This window comes from Pteropus vampyrus, unplaced genomic scaffold (genome assembly GCF_000151845.1).
Source record: "Pteropus vampyrus isolate Shadow unplaced genomic scaffold, Pvam_2.0 Scaffold390, whole genome shotgun sequence".
NCBI classification, from domain to species: domain Eukaryota; kingdom Metazoa; phylum Chordata; class Mammalia; order Chiroptera; family Pteropodidae; genus Pteropus; species Pteropus vampyrus.
Window position 1 is genome coordinate 2,776,340 of NW_011889171.1, and position 13,336 is coordinate 2,789,675.

The 13,336-nt window shown below is 43.1% G+C and overlaps 1 protein-coding gene across 1 annotated transcript; it reads left to right on the forward strand.

The window, feature by feature from the left end:
* The first annotated feature begins 3,940 nt into the window (after nt 1-3,940).
* LOC105305561 (rhox homeobox family member 2-like) lies at nt 3,941-9,974 on the forward strand. Its single transcript, XM_011380220.2, has 4 exons — nt 3,941-4,064; nt 4,226-4,607; nt 5,646-5,691; nt 9,460-9,974. Exons 1-4 carry the CDS (start codon nt 3,983-3,985, stop codon nt 9,793-9,795), a joined length of 846 nt encoding a protein of 281 aa, XP_011378522.1. The 5' UTR covers nt 3,941-3,982; the 3' UTR covers nt 9,796-9,974.
* Nucleotides 9,975-13,336: the final 3,362 nt, after the last annotated feature.

Here is a 13,336-nt window from a genome sequence, read left to right on the forward strand (position 1 = left end):
TATGCACACACCAGCAGGCCCCACCTACAGCAACAGGTGATGACAAAGCCAATAGCCCATGTCAAATAAGTGGTACCTACTGAAGCTGACATGCTGTCACAGAGACCAGACACTCAAGAAGACCCAACCAAGAATCGCCACGGACCCGAGTCTGCAGAGATGTACAGCTACATTGACAGCGCCGAGGACAAAGAGCCTCTATTGGGTGGAGCTGTGATAACACCTGCTACGTGGGAGTCAGCAAGGACCTGGAGGAACTGCATGCTCAGTGCCTGGACAGGAACAGGCGCTTTAGTGAACTCCAGAAAACAAACTTTCTATGGGACAGCGGAGTGGACAGGACTCTGAGTTCCTGTCTCTGCTGATCTCAGTTCTTGGGCCCTTGGTCTCCTCCTGCCCTTGAACCCTGCAATGTCTTGATCACTCTATTTGCCTTTCTTCCTTTTCAGATAGGAATCCTCTTGTGATCTCCATGATTGCATTAGAAGAGAAGAAAAAAAAATATGGTTGAAACTAGGAAAGGAGCAACAGCATCAGCAGCACCAGCAAAAGGCCAAGTTGGCTCTGGGACTCCTGGCCCTATGGACAAAGTGAACCTCAAAGGCAGGCTCTGGAGCCCAGGCAGCCTGGGGATAGGGGGCAGACCCTCTACCAAATCTTTTCCCACCCCCTCATCCCCATCTCTCGGTGAAAGCAGCTGGCGTTTTTTACAGGCCTCATTCACTCTCTCTTCCCTCCTTTTCTGAGCTAAAGGCCAAATAGGAGTCTCAAAGCCATGAGGCCTGCCTGCCCTTAAGCACCAGGGTGGAGGCAATATCTCTTGGGCACCGAGGTAAATATTTTCATGCAGCATTAAAATGAATCAAGCAGGGGAAACCTGAGCCTGATGCTAGGTTTTCGTAAACAGTCTTTGATTGGAATCAGGGCGGTGATCAGAATGAGAAGAGTAAGGCATGATTGCTCATGCAAGTGAAGTGTCAGAGCCTGTCTTTATTTAAAATTTTGATTACTTGTTCATAATAATAATTAATTTTGATTTTTAAAAATTGTGCAAAAAGTATTATTTATGTGGAATCTCTATATGCAAACTCTGGCTTATGGGAATTGCCCATTACCAGAGGGAGCATAATTTCTTAAAGGAAAAAAAAAATAGAACTGAAGTACTTCTAGTCCTTGTATGCAGATAAATAAATATACATGGATAATATATAAGTAATACATAAATGTTATATATGTAAATATATATACATATATATGTAAATATATATATATATATACACACACACACACACACACACACACACACATACATATATAAGGAAGGAGTTCTGTGTGGAGACTAACAGATAGGAATAATAGCAACATCTATACCATAGAACTGATGAGAGAAATAAATAACATAACATACGTAAGTACCTAACACAATGTCTAGCCACAGAGGAAGCCTTCAGAAATGTTCACTACTGTTACTTCATAATATATCCTATCACAATGGTTTAACCTGTGGCATATGTGGCATAATGGAAAGAGGCTTGATTAGGAATCAGGCACTCTGGTTCGTTTAGAGATACACGCTGAAATATTTATAGGAATCCTGTTATTTGCAACAACATGGATGAATCTAAAGGACATTATGCTAAATGAAATTAGCCAGAGACAAAAACAAAGTATTCTGTGAAATGATTATTTTTATTTTTGCTAATAGTAGTAGTAGTAATAGCTGCCCTATTTTACAGTTGGGAAACTGAAGCTTGGAATGATGATGAGCCTTGCTCAGTGTCACGTGACAAGAATACGGGACAAAGTTCTCGCTATGAGGAGGAAACTAGAAGAGCAATGCTTTGTGCTGAAACCAGATTCAGGTATTCTAACTCCAAAGCCTGGCTTCTTTACTAAATCCCTGGTCTTCTGTATTTTGGGGGAGGGGGTGGTTAGTGTCATCATGTACCTCTTCATTATCTGATGAAAGGTGCACACACACTCTTAAAATTACAGTACATACAGATTTTACATTCAAGTTCAGAGACTCTCAATCTTCATGATGTCCAAACATAGCCTCCGAATCAGAAACACCATATCTGAACAATGTGCCCCATTCCAAAACTGCAATGAACTCAGCCAAGTGCCACCTTAGAGATTCTCCCCCTCTACTCCACATCGTAAGACACTGCTTTCATTAAGTCACTGGCCCTGACCAAAACCTTTATAGTTAACCATGCCCAAATGCTGGCATTCTAACTTCTTCTATGAGTTTGACCCGAACTCACCTTTTAAACTCTATTTCTCACCTGCTATAGTGTTATCTTCAGGATTCCTGTCCAGCTCTCTCTCAAGGTCACACTTTACATATACTCTCTTTCCTGGCCAGCCTGGGTGTGATGGGGTTCCCTGAGAAAAGCTTGCACTTGGTCCCTCCTGGGGCTGTTAATACTATTTCTTTTAATTGGGATTCCCTGCTCAGCCTGCTCAGTATCTGCCAATGTCTGACCCATCCTGTGAGGTGCAAAGGGCACCCTATTACCCACAAAAATCAAACCTGTTTCTACCACTGCCTACCAAGAACTGTGTCTTCAAGGGTTTGACTTCTGGCCCACTACCTTTGGGCTGTGTAACCTTGGGCAAGCCACTGAGCCTCCTAGAGCCTCCATTTCTTTGGTTAGGAATTAAAGAGAGTGATGGCTATAAGACTGATTAGCCAGGCCCTGGTGCACGGTGAGCACCCATATGGTGTCACTGGCATAAACAAGCAGAACTATGTGCCGCTCCACAGGCTCTCATATCCACTCAGGGACTGCACTCCATGTCTGGCATCTTCAGTCACAGTGTGGATTCATGTATAGACTGACCCCATACAGTCCTGACTCCTTAACTCCAGCATCAACTCAGGTTGTCTCAGCCCTCACCATAGGCCTTGCTTGCATGATCTCATATAAATTCACAACACCAACAAGCAGGTATCATCATGATCTCCATTCTACAGCGGTAGCAACTGAGGCACAGAGAGGTTAGCTAACTTGCCCAGGGTCACAAAGCAAGACAGCAGTGGGGCTGGACAGTCCGCCTCCATACTGTGGGGGCTCCTGCTCTTGATAGGCCAGTCTGCCTCCCCAGATTGTGAGAACCTACAGCACAATGGCCAAGTTGGCCTTCATGTCCTTACCCACATTGCTACCCTGTACATGCAGCAGCCATTGTCTGAACCACATGTACGTACAAAAAGACATGGCAGGAACATTATTTTCACAAGAAAACATACTCTTTTCATTGCCAACACTTAGATGATAACCATCTTTACCTGCTCTCATGGGCCCTTATTAAAAATAATTACTAAAAAGATGGAAGTAGAAAATAGGAGTGGTCATTTATAAAGATTTAAAAAATCGTCCCTATTAATTTTCACAACCCCATGAGTTAGGTACTATCGTTATCTCCATTTTGCAGATAAGGAAACTAAAGCTAAGAGAGAATAAGCAACTCAAGTTAGCCAGGTAGTAAGTGGTCAGTAAGCAAGGTTTCTGATGTCAGTAGTTTGGCTCCAGGAAGAGCTAGCCTGAGGAGGAAACGACTTGGTCAGAGTCATACAAAGCCTGTCCGATTGCCATCTGTGACCATCTTTTTGAAAGTAAATTGGTCAACTAAACATTTTTTAACTGTTTTCTTACCCATTCTCTGCGAACGTGAAGCAGGGAGCGTTTATCCATTAGGTACATTTCATGAGGTGATACATTTAGGGGCGATGATCTCACGCATGCTCACTACCAAAGTTCTTCTGGCAAGTACACCTCCCTTTTGACGGCCAACCGCCTGCCGCATGCGCACCTCAACAGGCCCACCCCCGACCCCCCAGGAACTGGCGATAAACTCAGGGAGGGCGTTTAATCAGACACACTGTAGCCTGACTAGACTCCAGAAGAACCTCGAAAGAGCCAGGCGGCATTGCAGAATCTGTGGAAGCCACAGCCTCACAGACGGCACTCAGGACATGAAGCCTCAGCGCCAGCGAAGCCAGGATGCCACTGGTTTCCTCAGCCTGGGAGTCGATGAGGAGTGGGAAAACCTGCATGGTTAGTGCTGGTCGTGACACGTGCCTCAGCTGACTCCGAGAAACCAACGTTCCATGGGAGAGGCGAGCGGACGGGACACCCCTTGGAGGCAGCCCCTCACCCCTCCTCACGGCCTGGGCTGCAGTGCCCTGATCTTTCTCTTTGGGTTTCTTCCTTTTCAGAAGCGAAGCCTGTGGAGATGTCGCTAATCAGAGAGGGAGGAGAAGAGGAAAAGGGTACACAGCCCAAACCTGAGCAGGGAGCAGCATCAGGAGGAGAAAAAGAGATAAGAGCTGAAGAAGAAGCCGAAGAAGGCAGCGACGGTGGCCCGGATGGCCCATGCGCCCCAGGCGCCATGAACGACGAAAACCACGAGGCCAGCGACGATAGTGGCGGAGAACCCGGAGAGCAGAGGCAGGAAGAACAGCCCCTTCAGGCTGTCGTCCAGCGTCAACAGCCATGGGACAGGGAGCAGGTGGTCCAGCGCCCCATGTTCACCCTGGTCCAGGTGCAAGAGCTAGAGCGCATTTTCCGTTTCAACGCCTATCCCAACTTGTTTATGAGGTAAGCGAACTGCCAGGATATGGCGCCATTTCCAGCGAGCACGTGGCGCATGTCCAGGGTGGCAGTTGATGTTCTCAGAGGTCTGTCACCTTTCCTTCTGAACGAAAGGCCACCTGGGGGATTTGAGGCCTGACAGGGGGCGGCTCTCCTGCAATTCGGTTCAGAGTAACAGCTATGCCTTTGAGACTCAAAGTAAATTTTATGCAGTATTTAAATGAATCAAACTGGGAAACTTCAGCAGGCGCTTGTTATTTTCAATAACTTTCTATTAGAACCAAGGCAAGGATAAGAATGAGAAGCCCGAGGGAGGCATGGTGGAGCAAATCAGAGCAGGATCCTACCTTAATTTAAAATGTTGATAAATCTGTTCATCAGAGACTTTTTTTGCATTGATTTTTATATTTTTAAATGCTGCATTTGAAAATTATTTATCTTGCCTAGTGATTTTTCTGCATTCTTTTAATTTTGCTCCTGAAAGGAAACTGTCTCTAAATCAAGCCTCAGCTAGATATTACAGAATAGTGCGGGGGGGGTGGGGGTGGTGGCAGTTAGTGATTAAAAATTTGAAAATAAGCGCAAACAATGAAGAGAGTTTGTATTGTTCTTTAGCATTAGTACATTTGGGAATGTACTCCATCCTGTATATGATAGATAGATAGATAGATAGATATAGGCCAATCAAGCTATTTTTAAGCATCTAATTTAATCTATAAAATGGGTAAGAGCAATGGTTGAAAGTTGGTAGAGATGTTTCCTCAGTCAGAGATTTTTAGTCATTTTGAAGTTGGTAACAGTAAAAATCTAAATTAGAATTTCATGTGTTCTTGAGTACCGTGCTTCCATGAGACTTGGTTTTTTAAAAATCCTTTGTCAACTGAATTTCCTGAAATGGTGTGTTTTTCTACTTCAGAAATTGGTTCATAAAATAAATCGCTGACATTTCCCTGAAAAAAATTTGAATAAGAAAGAAATAACATCTTATATTTAACTTACATCCACATCTCTGAATACTGAACATGTGTGGTTTTTTCTCCCCAGACAGGAGATTGCGAGACGTATGAATATGCCCGAAGCTAGAGTGCAGGTCAGTAAACCTTTTTTTTTAAAGCCATTTGGCAGGGCAGCCATTCTAAAACCTGCTTCAGGACTTGCAGACCTTTGTCCTGGACATTCCCAAGTTGGTGTGTTTTTATTGCCTTTTCCATGATTGGAAAATAATTTTGGGGTCTTAGTAGGTGGAAAATAGGATGAATAAACTCTAGTTTTTGGAAATTACCCATTATCAGAGGGAACATGATTTCCAAATTGGAAAATTACTGTAGTATACTATTCCTTGTATACAAAGATATTCACACCTTTGTGAATATATATATATACCTTTGTGTGTGTGTATATACACATACACACACACACACACACCTTTGTATAAACAATACCTATATATACTTATATATTATTACATGTATATTATACACACACACACCTCAACTCCTAACACTGGTGTCATTGAGATAACCCTTCTGTTTGAGGTCACATTGGGGTTAAGTGTGAAGTGGAAATTATTCACATTAATGTACCAAAGAGTTCAATTTTAGTAAATTATTTAAAGTCGTGCAAAAGCTCATTGCAAAAGGGGTGAATTTGTAAATATTTAGGCATTGGAAGGAGGGAATATTTTACACATTAGAACACAACAGATGAGCAGCTGATGTCTGTTTAGTTAGGCTGAGACTAATGGGAAGGATAGTCCCCCAAGTCCAGGTGCCTAGCCTTTCTACTGTTGTTTTTAAGTGTTTGGTGTAGCGGTGAAGAGAACTACAGCCCTAAATTTTAATTTTCTGGAATATTTTGATAGGTCGACCTGAAAACATTGCTAACTTAGTAGATTGTGCATTATAATGGAGATGGGAAGGGGAATCGCAACCTTTGAAGTATGTCTAATAAAGAAACAAATGAAAACAACAATTTCAAACAGAATTCCACCAACCTAAGAAAGGTAGAAGTGTTAGGCAAGCATAATATCGAGTCGAACATATGCCTTGGGGTTACCACACACAGTCAAATTTTGGAAACTACCAAATGCACTAGTGAATATTCTCTTGAGGAATTTCTAATACTTAAGAGATTTTTTTTCTGTTTTTTCTGTGGTCCTATTTGGAAGAGATGGGTTGTGTGGAATTTCTTGGTAGTGGGGGGGGGTGACTCTTAGTTCAGGCTGGATTCTTACCTGTGGTAGTTTGAAATACTTTTTTCATTTGCTCAGTCAGTTAGTCAACTTACAGGTCAATGGATTAAGAGGTGATTTCTGAGACTGTAATAAAACTTAAGTTGTATCAAAGAATAATTTGGGGGAAAAGGGGGAGAAGAAAAGAAAGAAAAAATCGGGATGGGTTTATTAGCTTTGCTGCAGAGTGTGTGTGAGTGCAGCGATGGAAATGGGATGCAGATCTGGTGGTGGGCTGTCTGAAAGGCAGCCCAACCAAGCAGGCCACTAAGTGCTGGCATCCTAAGGCCATAGGCTGGGCTGGTAGTCAGGGCTGGCCAGGGTTTGAGAGGACCAGGCCTCTGCTTTTTCCTACAGGCAAAACCAGCTCAGAGGAAAATAAATACTTCAGTTTTGGTGACTTGCTTTCCCACTCCACGGATTTTCATAGTGTGCTCTTAATGGGGTTCTGAAGGGAAAGGGAGCCACAAGAAACAAATAAGAAAATTTTCTCATCAATTTTCAAATTCTACAACATGAATTCCCCTAAGAAATTTTTCCCAGTTTTGTTGAGATATAATTGATATACAGCATTGTATAAGTTTCAGGTGTACAATATAATAATTTGACTTCAACATATTGTGAAGAGATTACCACAATAAGTTTAGTTAATATCCATCATGTCACATAGATACAAACAAAAAAAGAAAAAAAAATGTTTTTTTACCCTGTGATGAGAACTCGTGGGACTTACTCTCTTAACAACTTTCACATATCCCATAGAGAAGTGTCAACTGTAGTTATCATGTTGTACATTACATCCTCAAGAGTTATCTTATAACTGGAACTTTGTACCTTTTGACCACCTTCCTCCAACTCTCTACCCAAAGTCACCACAAATCTGATCTTTTACTATTAGTTTTTTGTTTTTTTTTCAGATTCCACTTATAAGTGAGGTCATATAGCATTTGTCCAAAGAAAAATTTAATGGAGGTGCTACCCAATCTATTTTAAAAATGCAGTAAGACTTGTTTTATGAAACCAGCATTGGAAATATGGAACTCCTATCAGCCTATACCTCAGTTAGCCCAATTTGTGTTTTAGTTGTGTTTATGCAGATTTGACCATGGGTACACTTGGATCTCCATCCAAATGAACTTGATTACACTGGCTTTTTTAGACGACATATTCTTGAAGCAGAAGGACTCAAATCTGAAACGAAAGAGGGAAAATGAGGCCTCAGGCAGCTGGAGAAGGCCCTTAGAGAAGGACCACTTAAAACAGTGGTCCCTAACCTATTTTGCACCAGGGGCCAGTGCTCCAAAGAGAATCTAATGCCTGATGATCTGAGGTGGAGCTAAGGCAGTGATGCTAGTGCTGGAGAGTAGCTGCAAATACAGATGAAACTTAACTTGCTCTCCTGCTGCTCACCTTCTACTGTGTGGCCCAGTTCCTACAGGCCACAGACCAGAACCAATCCGCGGCCCAATGGCTGGAGACCCCTGACTTAAACTATGCCATTTGGAAACCTCCAAAAGAATTTAAATACTATGTAAACCCCATTAACTAGGGCACTGAGAAGACAGGGAAGTCTGACAGTTCTGTTCGTTCGGTTGCAAAAATAGTTGGCAGATATTTAGGGAGGAGTCGTTCTGTGACCCCTTCACCCACATGGTTGTGACTATCTTCCTAAAATGCCTGTTCCACCTCCTTGCCTTAAGGATGAAGGGTGACATGGGGATCTCCTGATGGAATAGCAGGGCTTAGGGGAAACTGCCATGCTGGACAGCAGCAGCTCCGGTCCAGGGGCCTGGAACTGTAGCCAGAGCAGAGTGAGGTGACCTGGTCCTGAGTGAGGAAGGGTTGAAGGGTGGAGCAGGGTGGAGCATGCAGAATTGACAGTAGTGACAATTATTATTATTATTATTATTATTATTATTATTATTATTTTGCCTCTTTACCTTCAAACTCTTGGCTGGGTAAAGATTTTAAGAGTTTTAATAAATTTGGGCCGAGTTAGTCTAAACATTCATTACCTCAAAAGCCTAAAATATTAAGGCAGTGTCCAGGGCTTCATCTATACTTGTGTCCCAGCAAACAAATCACAAACTCCCTGGGCCCCCATGACCAAGCCTCCATCACAATACCATCTTTTTAGCTATTAAGAGGTTTCAGATGATGAATAACCCTTTAGGCATCCTTGAAGGAAAGATTTTGGTTAAAAATCCAACAGGCTCCTGTTGATTCTTTACACTGAAGATGACCTTTTCAAAATGGGTCTGTTTCCCTCAGCATTTTTTAAAAAGGCACCCACTTTTTACTATGTTCTGCTTCCCCACAGGACACGGACATACCGAGCATAGCAATAACAGCAGGCACAGAGAGCAATTCCTCAGCTCCACCTGCATCTAAGAGTGGGAACAAATGATATTAAAGGTGGGAGGAGAGAGAAAACAATAAGCACATAGTTGGTGCTCACTGTGGGTGAACTGAAGGGGAAGATACTTTAGCAAGAAGGAAATAGTTTTCTCTGGCGCTGTTTAAAATCTTAAGGGCATAGAGAGTTGCTTACTGTGGTTTTTTTTTTTTTTCATGTATGACATCAAATGCTATTGTACTAAAGCAATCTCTTTTTCTCTCTGATTGAAGGTTTGGTTTAAGAATAGGAGGGCCAAGTGGAGGAGACATCAGAGGGCATTGATGTTCAGAAACATGCCCCCCGTGGTCCTGGGCCCCCCAGTCTTCATACCCTCGCGTAGACCATTCAATGCCATCTTTATTCCTCAGCCAGCTTGGATATGGGTTCTGGAGCCACTGCCGCTGGGGCCGCCTCTGCTGCCCATGCCGCCCTTTCCTCCTCTGTTGTTGCCTCCTCCGCCCTTGTTTCTTGCACCTTTGCCTCCCTGGGGCATGCCTCCCCCAGGCCCACATGGCTGGGCCTGGTTCCATACCACCAGTGGTCCTTTTATAGCCCCCATTTTCTAAGCAGTGGTCTCTGTGACATTTTTTTTTCCCCCAAAGGCTTTCGAGCCGGATTCAAATTCTGCAAACCTCACCACCAGTAAAGTTCACCAATACCTGCTCAGTGCATTAAATAAAAGTACAGTCACTGACCCACTATTTTACAGCGCATTTTGGTAGTCTCAATAAAGTTGTGAATTCTCTGTATGTTTGTTTTGTGTGTCACATGGGGTTAGTAAATTTGATGGACATTGCTAAGAGAATGTCATTCGAAACAAACAGGCCCACCTTGCCCCCAGCACCTCAGTCCCTCCAGCCCCCTCCCCCCAACCCCCACCCATTCTCCACTGGGACCACGTAGATATGCAAGACACAGCGGGGTGAGTCCCTAAGGAGAGAACAGTGTTTCAAGGCAGGCCAGAGCCCCATCGGGGTGACAGCTCAGGCACAACAGAGGACTCTTAAGGGGAACTTCCTAAGAGGCTACTCACAGGGCTTTATGGACAAGTGGGAGCCGGGCATTCATCCGGTACTCTCCAAGTTCCGTTCACTCCTTCCCTTTTGTGCAGGGGACATGGGGATAGAAACCGTTCTAGCAGGAGGGTCCTACCTCTTCAAAGGTAACATAAGAAGAGGCTCCCTCTAGGCCAGCACGAGGCCCTGCTCCCTTCTCCCACATCCCTAGACCTGGAGAGCATATTATTACTGCTCCTTCCCCAGCTCAGAGCTGACAATCAGGCCTTCAAGTGTATTTTGTCACCTTCAGCAAACTTGAGAGAACCCTGCTTCCAGCTAATTCAACACCGAAAGGGAACCTCTTAATTTAGTGCTGTCTGAAGCAAGGAGAGAGTCCCCTAGCAATGATCCACAATAATCACTGCATTTAAAAGGACCTTGGCTTTGTCCATGCTGCCTTCTTCACGTGGAATTGTCAGGATAGAAAACACACACATATACATACAGATACATATATATGACATGGTATGCTCCCTATATCATACAATACGTGACATACAAACACATCCAGAAAACACCCGCAACACAAGCAGAATTGGCTATTATTAACATGGCCTTTCCGTGAAATACATCTTGTGGCCCGTCGTCCTTGCCTTCAGTTACTTCAAGTTGAAGGCTGGGAAGGGACATGGCTTCCTTTCCACCTTGGACTTGGGTAGGGGGAGGGGCTCATGCGGAACCCAAGCAGTGTACCTGTTTGCCTGGCCGTTTCGTTTACACTGACACACACAACACTTCTGGTTGCCAGAACAACCCCAGCCAGCCCTGGGGAAGAGTTTTGCGGATGGACCAAAACTGTTCCTCGGTTCCTTCAGGTTTGGGCGGGGTGGGGTGGGGTGGGGGCCCACAGCCGATCCGAGATCGGGGTCCCCTCCTTCTCAGGCGCGGCAGCAATGGTTCCAGTGCCTTGCCTCGGGATCAGAGAAGCATAGCCTTACTCTGAAGATCCCCAAGCCTAGCAAAGCCGTCCGCCGCACGCGTGGCCGCCGCTCTCGCTCACATTCTTCCCTCAGTCCTGAGACCTGAATGGCCTCAGCCATCATTTGTGGGGCCTCAGCCCTGGCTCCCAAAACCAATCCTACAGCTTCCGCTCAGGAAGGTGTCATTCTCAAGAGCAGTCTGAGGCACCATCCTTGCGTCTGACTCCAGGATCCGTCTGTAAATAGCATTTTTTTTTTTTGAAATCATTTCCTGCTATGTTCTTTGATGGAGATCATGCTACTCTTTTTCGTCGTGCATTTAAATCGTATCAGACGCTAGGGGGAAACTGGCTACTTTTAAGTATAACATCTGGCTTCATTGGTCCTCTGGCTTTGATTGTCTCATGACTATCCTAACGGATTTAACTACCACGAGACCTGAGATGGAATGGTGCCATGCCGTGGGTCATGTTTTTAGTGCTTAAAGTCTTGCTTGCATTATCTGCATTAATCTCTGTACATTATAAAACTTAAGTCCAAACCTAGCATTGGTTTTAAGCTCTAGCCGCTCTTGTTGAAATCTGGACGTTAGAGCTGATTTTCCTACACGGAAAATATGTCATCGGGCTTCCCACAATTCGAAATTTGAAGCAAATTTCGGAATGAATAAAAAATAAAAAGGGTTAATTACCTAAGTTTAGATTTGGCTCCAAGGGCTTTTCTTCTCAATATTTATTTTATTGTCATCAGTTGCATCCAATGGGACAACAATTGGTGCCCAAACAACAACAAAAATCTAGATTTTAATAAGAGTGGGATTGGATTGGGGGAACACTGATATATAAACGAGGCTTAGGACATTCAAATTGATATGCCTTGTCCCACAACTTATTCCACCTGTGCCCATTTGCCGCACCCCTTCCACGATATATCATTTAAAAAAAAAACTGCAGTAAAATACAGCTAGCATAAAATTACCTATTTTAAAGTGTACTGTTCAGTGGCATTTAATACGTTCGCAGTGTTCTGCCACCATCACCACCACCTAGTTTCAAAACATATTTATCACTCCCAAATCGTTTAGTAGTCATTTCCCATTCCTCCCTCCTTCAGCCCTGGCAACCACTAATCTGCTTTCTCTCTCTATGGATTTGCCTACTCTGAATATTTAATATTTGTGGAATCATACAATATGTGACCTTTTGTGCCTGGCCTCTTTCGTTTAGCATGTTTTCTGAGGTTCATCCACAATCCACCAGGTATTAGTGCTTTTTATTTTTTTTCTCTAGTTGAACAATACTCCGTTGTATGGATATGCCACGTTTTGTTTATTCATTTCTCCGTTGGTGGACATTTGGGTTACTTCCACCTTTTAGCTGTTGTGAATAGTGCTGCCATTTACATTTATCTACAGTTATTTGTTTGAATACCCATTTTCAATTCTTTTCAGTGTATACGTAGACGTGGAAGTGCTGGGCCGTAGGGTTTAAATTTCTGAGGAACTGCCACATAGAGCAATTTGCACTATTTTACATTCACCTAGCAATGAATGAGGGTTCCAATTTCTCCACATCCTCACCAACACTTATTACATTCCATTTTTTTTTTATTACAGCCGTCCTAGTGGGTGTGAGGTGATATCTCATTGTGGTTTTGATTTGCATTTCCCTAATCATTAATGATATTGAGCCTCTTTTCATGCTTGTTGGCCATTTTTACATATTCTTGTTTTAAAATTTATTTAAAAATTATAGTTGACATACAATATTATATTGGTTTTAGGTGTACACCATAGAGATTAGACATTCATATACTTTATGAAGTGATCACCACGATAAACCTAGTACCCACCTGGCACCATACCTAGTTATTACAATATTATTGTTTAAAAATTTTGTTTACTTCTGACTTTAAAGGGAATTCTTCTAACAAACATTAACCACCATGTAAAGTATATTGTATGCTGTGAAATTTGGGTAGACACCCTCTATCAGGTTAAGGAAGTTCCTTCTGTAATGAATTTGCTAAGAATTTTTACCATGAATTAAATTTTATCAAATGTTTTCTCTGCAACCATTGAGATGATGCTTTTCCCCTTTAATATATAAATGTGGTAAATTATATTAATA

Bases quoted from the DNA above. Each gene is read 5' to 3' on its own strand.
- LOC105305561 (XM_011380220.2), top strand. From the start codon at position 3,983: ATGAAGCCTCAGCGCCAGCGAAGCCAGGATGCCACTGGTTTCCTCAGC. The intron at 4,608-5,645 runs GTAAGCGAACTG...TTTTCTCCCCAG, and splicing joins TATCCCAACTTGTTTATGAG to ACAGGAGATTGCGAGACGTA. The intron at 5,692-9,459 runs GTCAGTAAACCT...CTCTGATTGAAG, and splicing joins TGCCCGAAGCTAGAGTGCAG to GTTTGGTTTAAGAATAGGAG.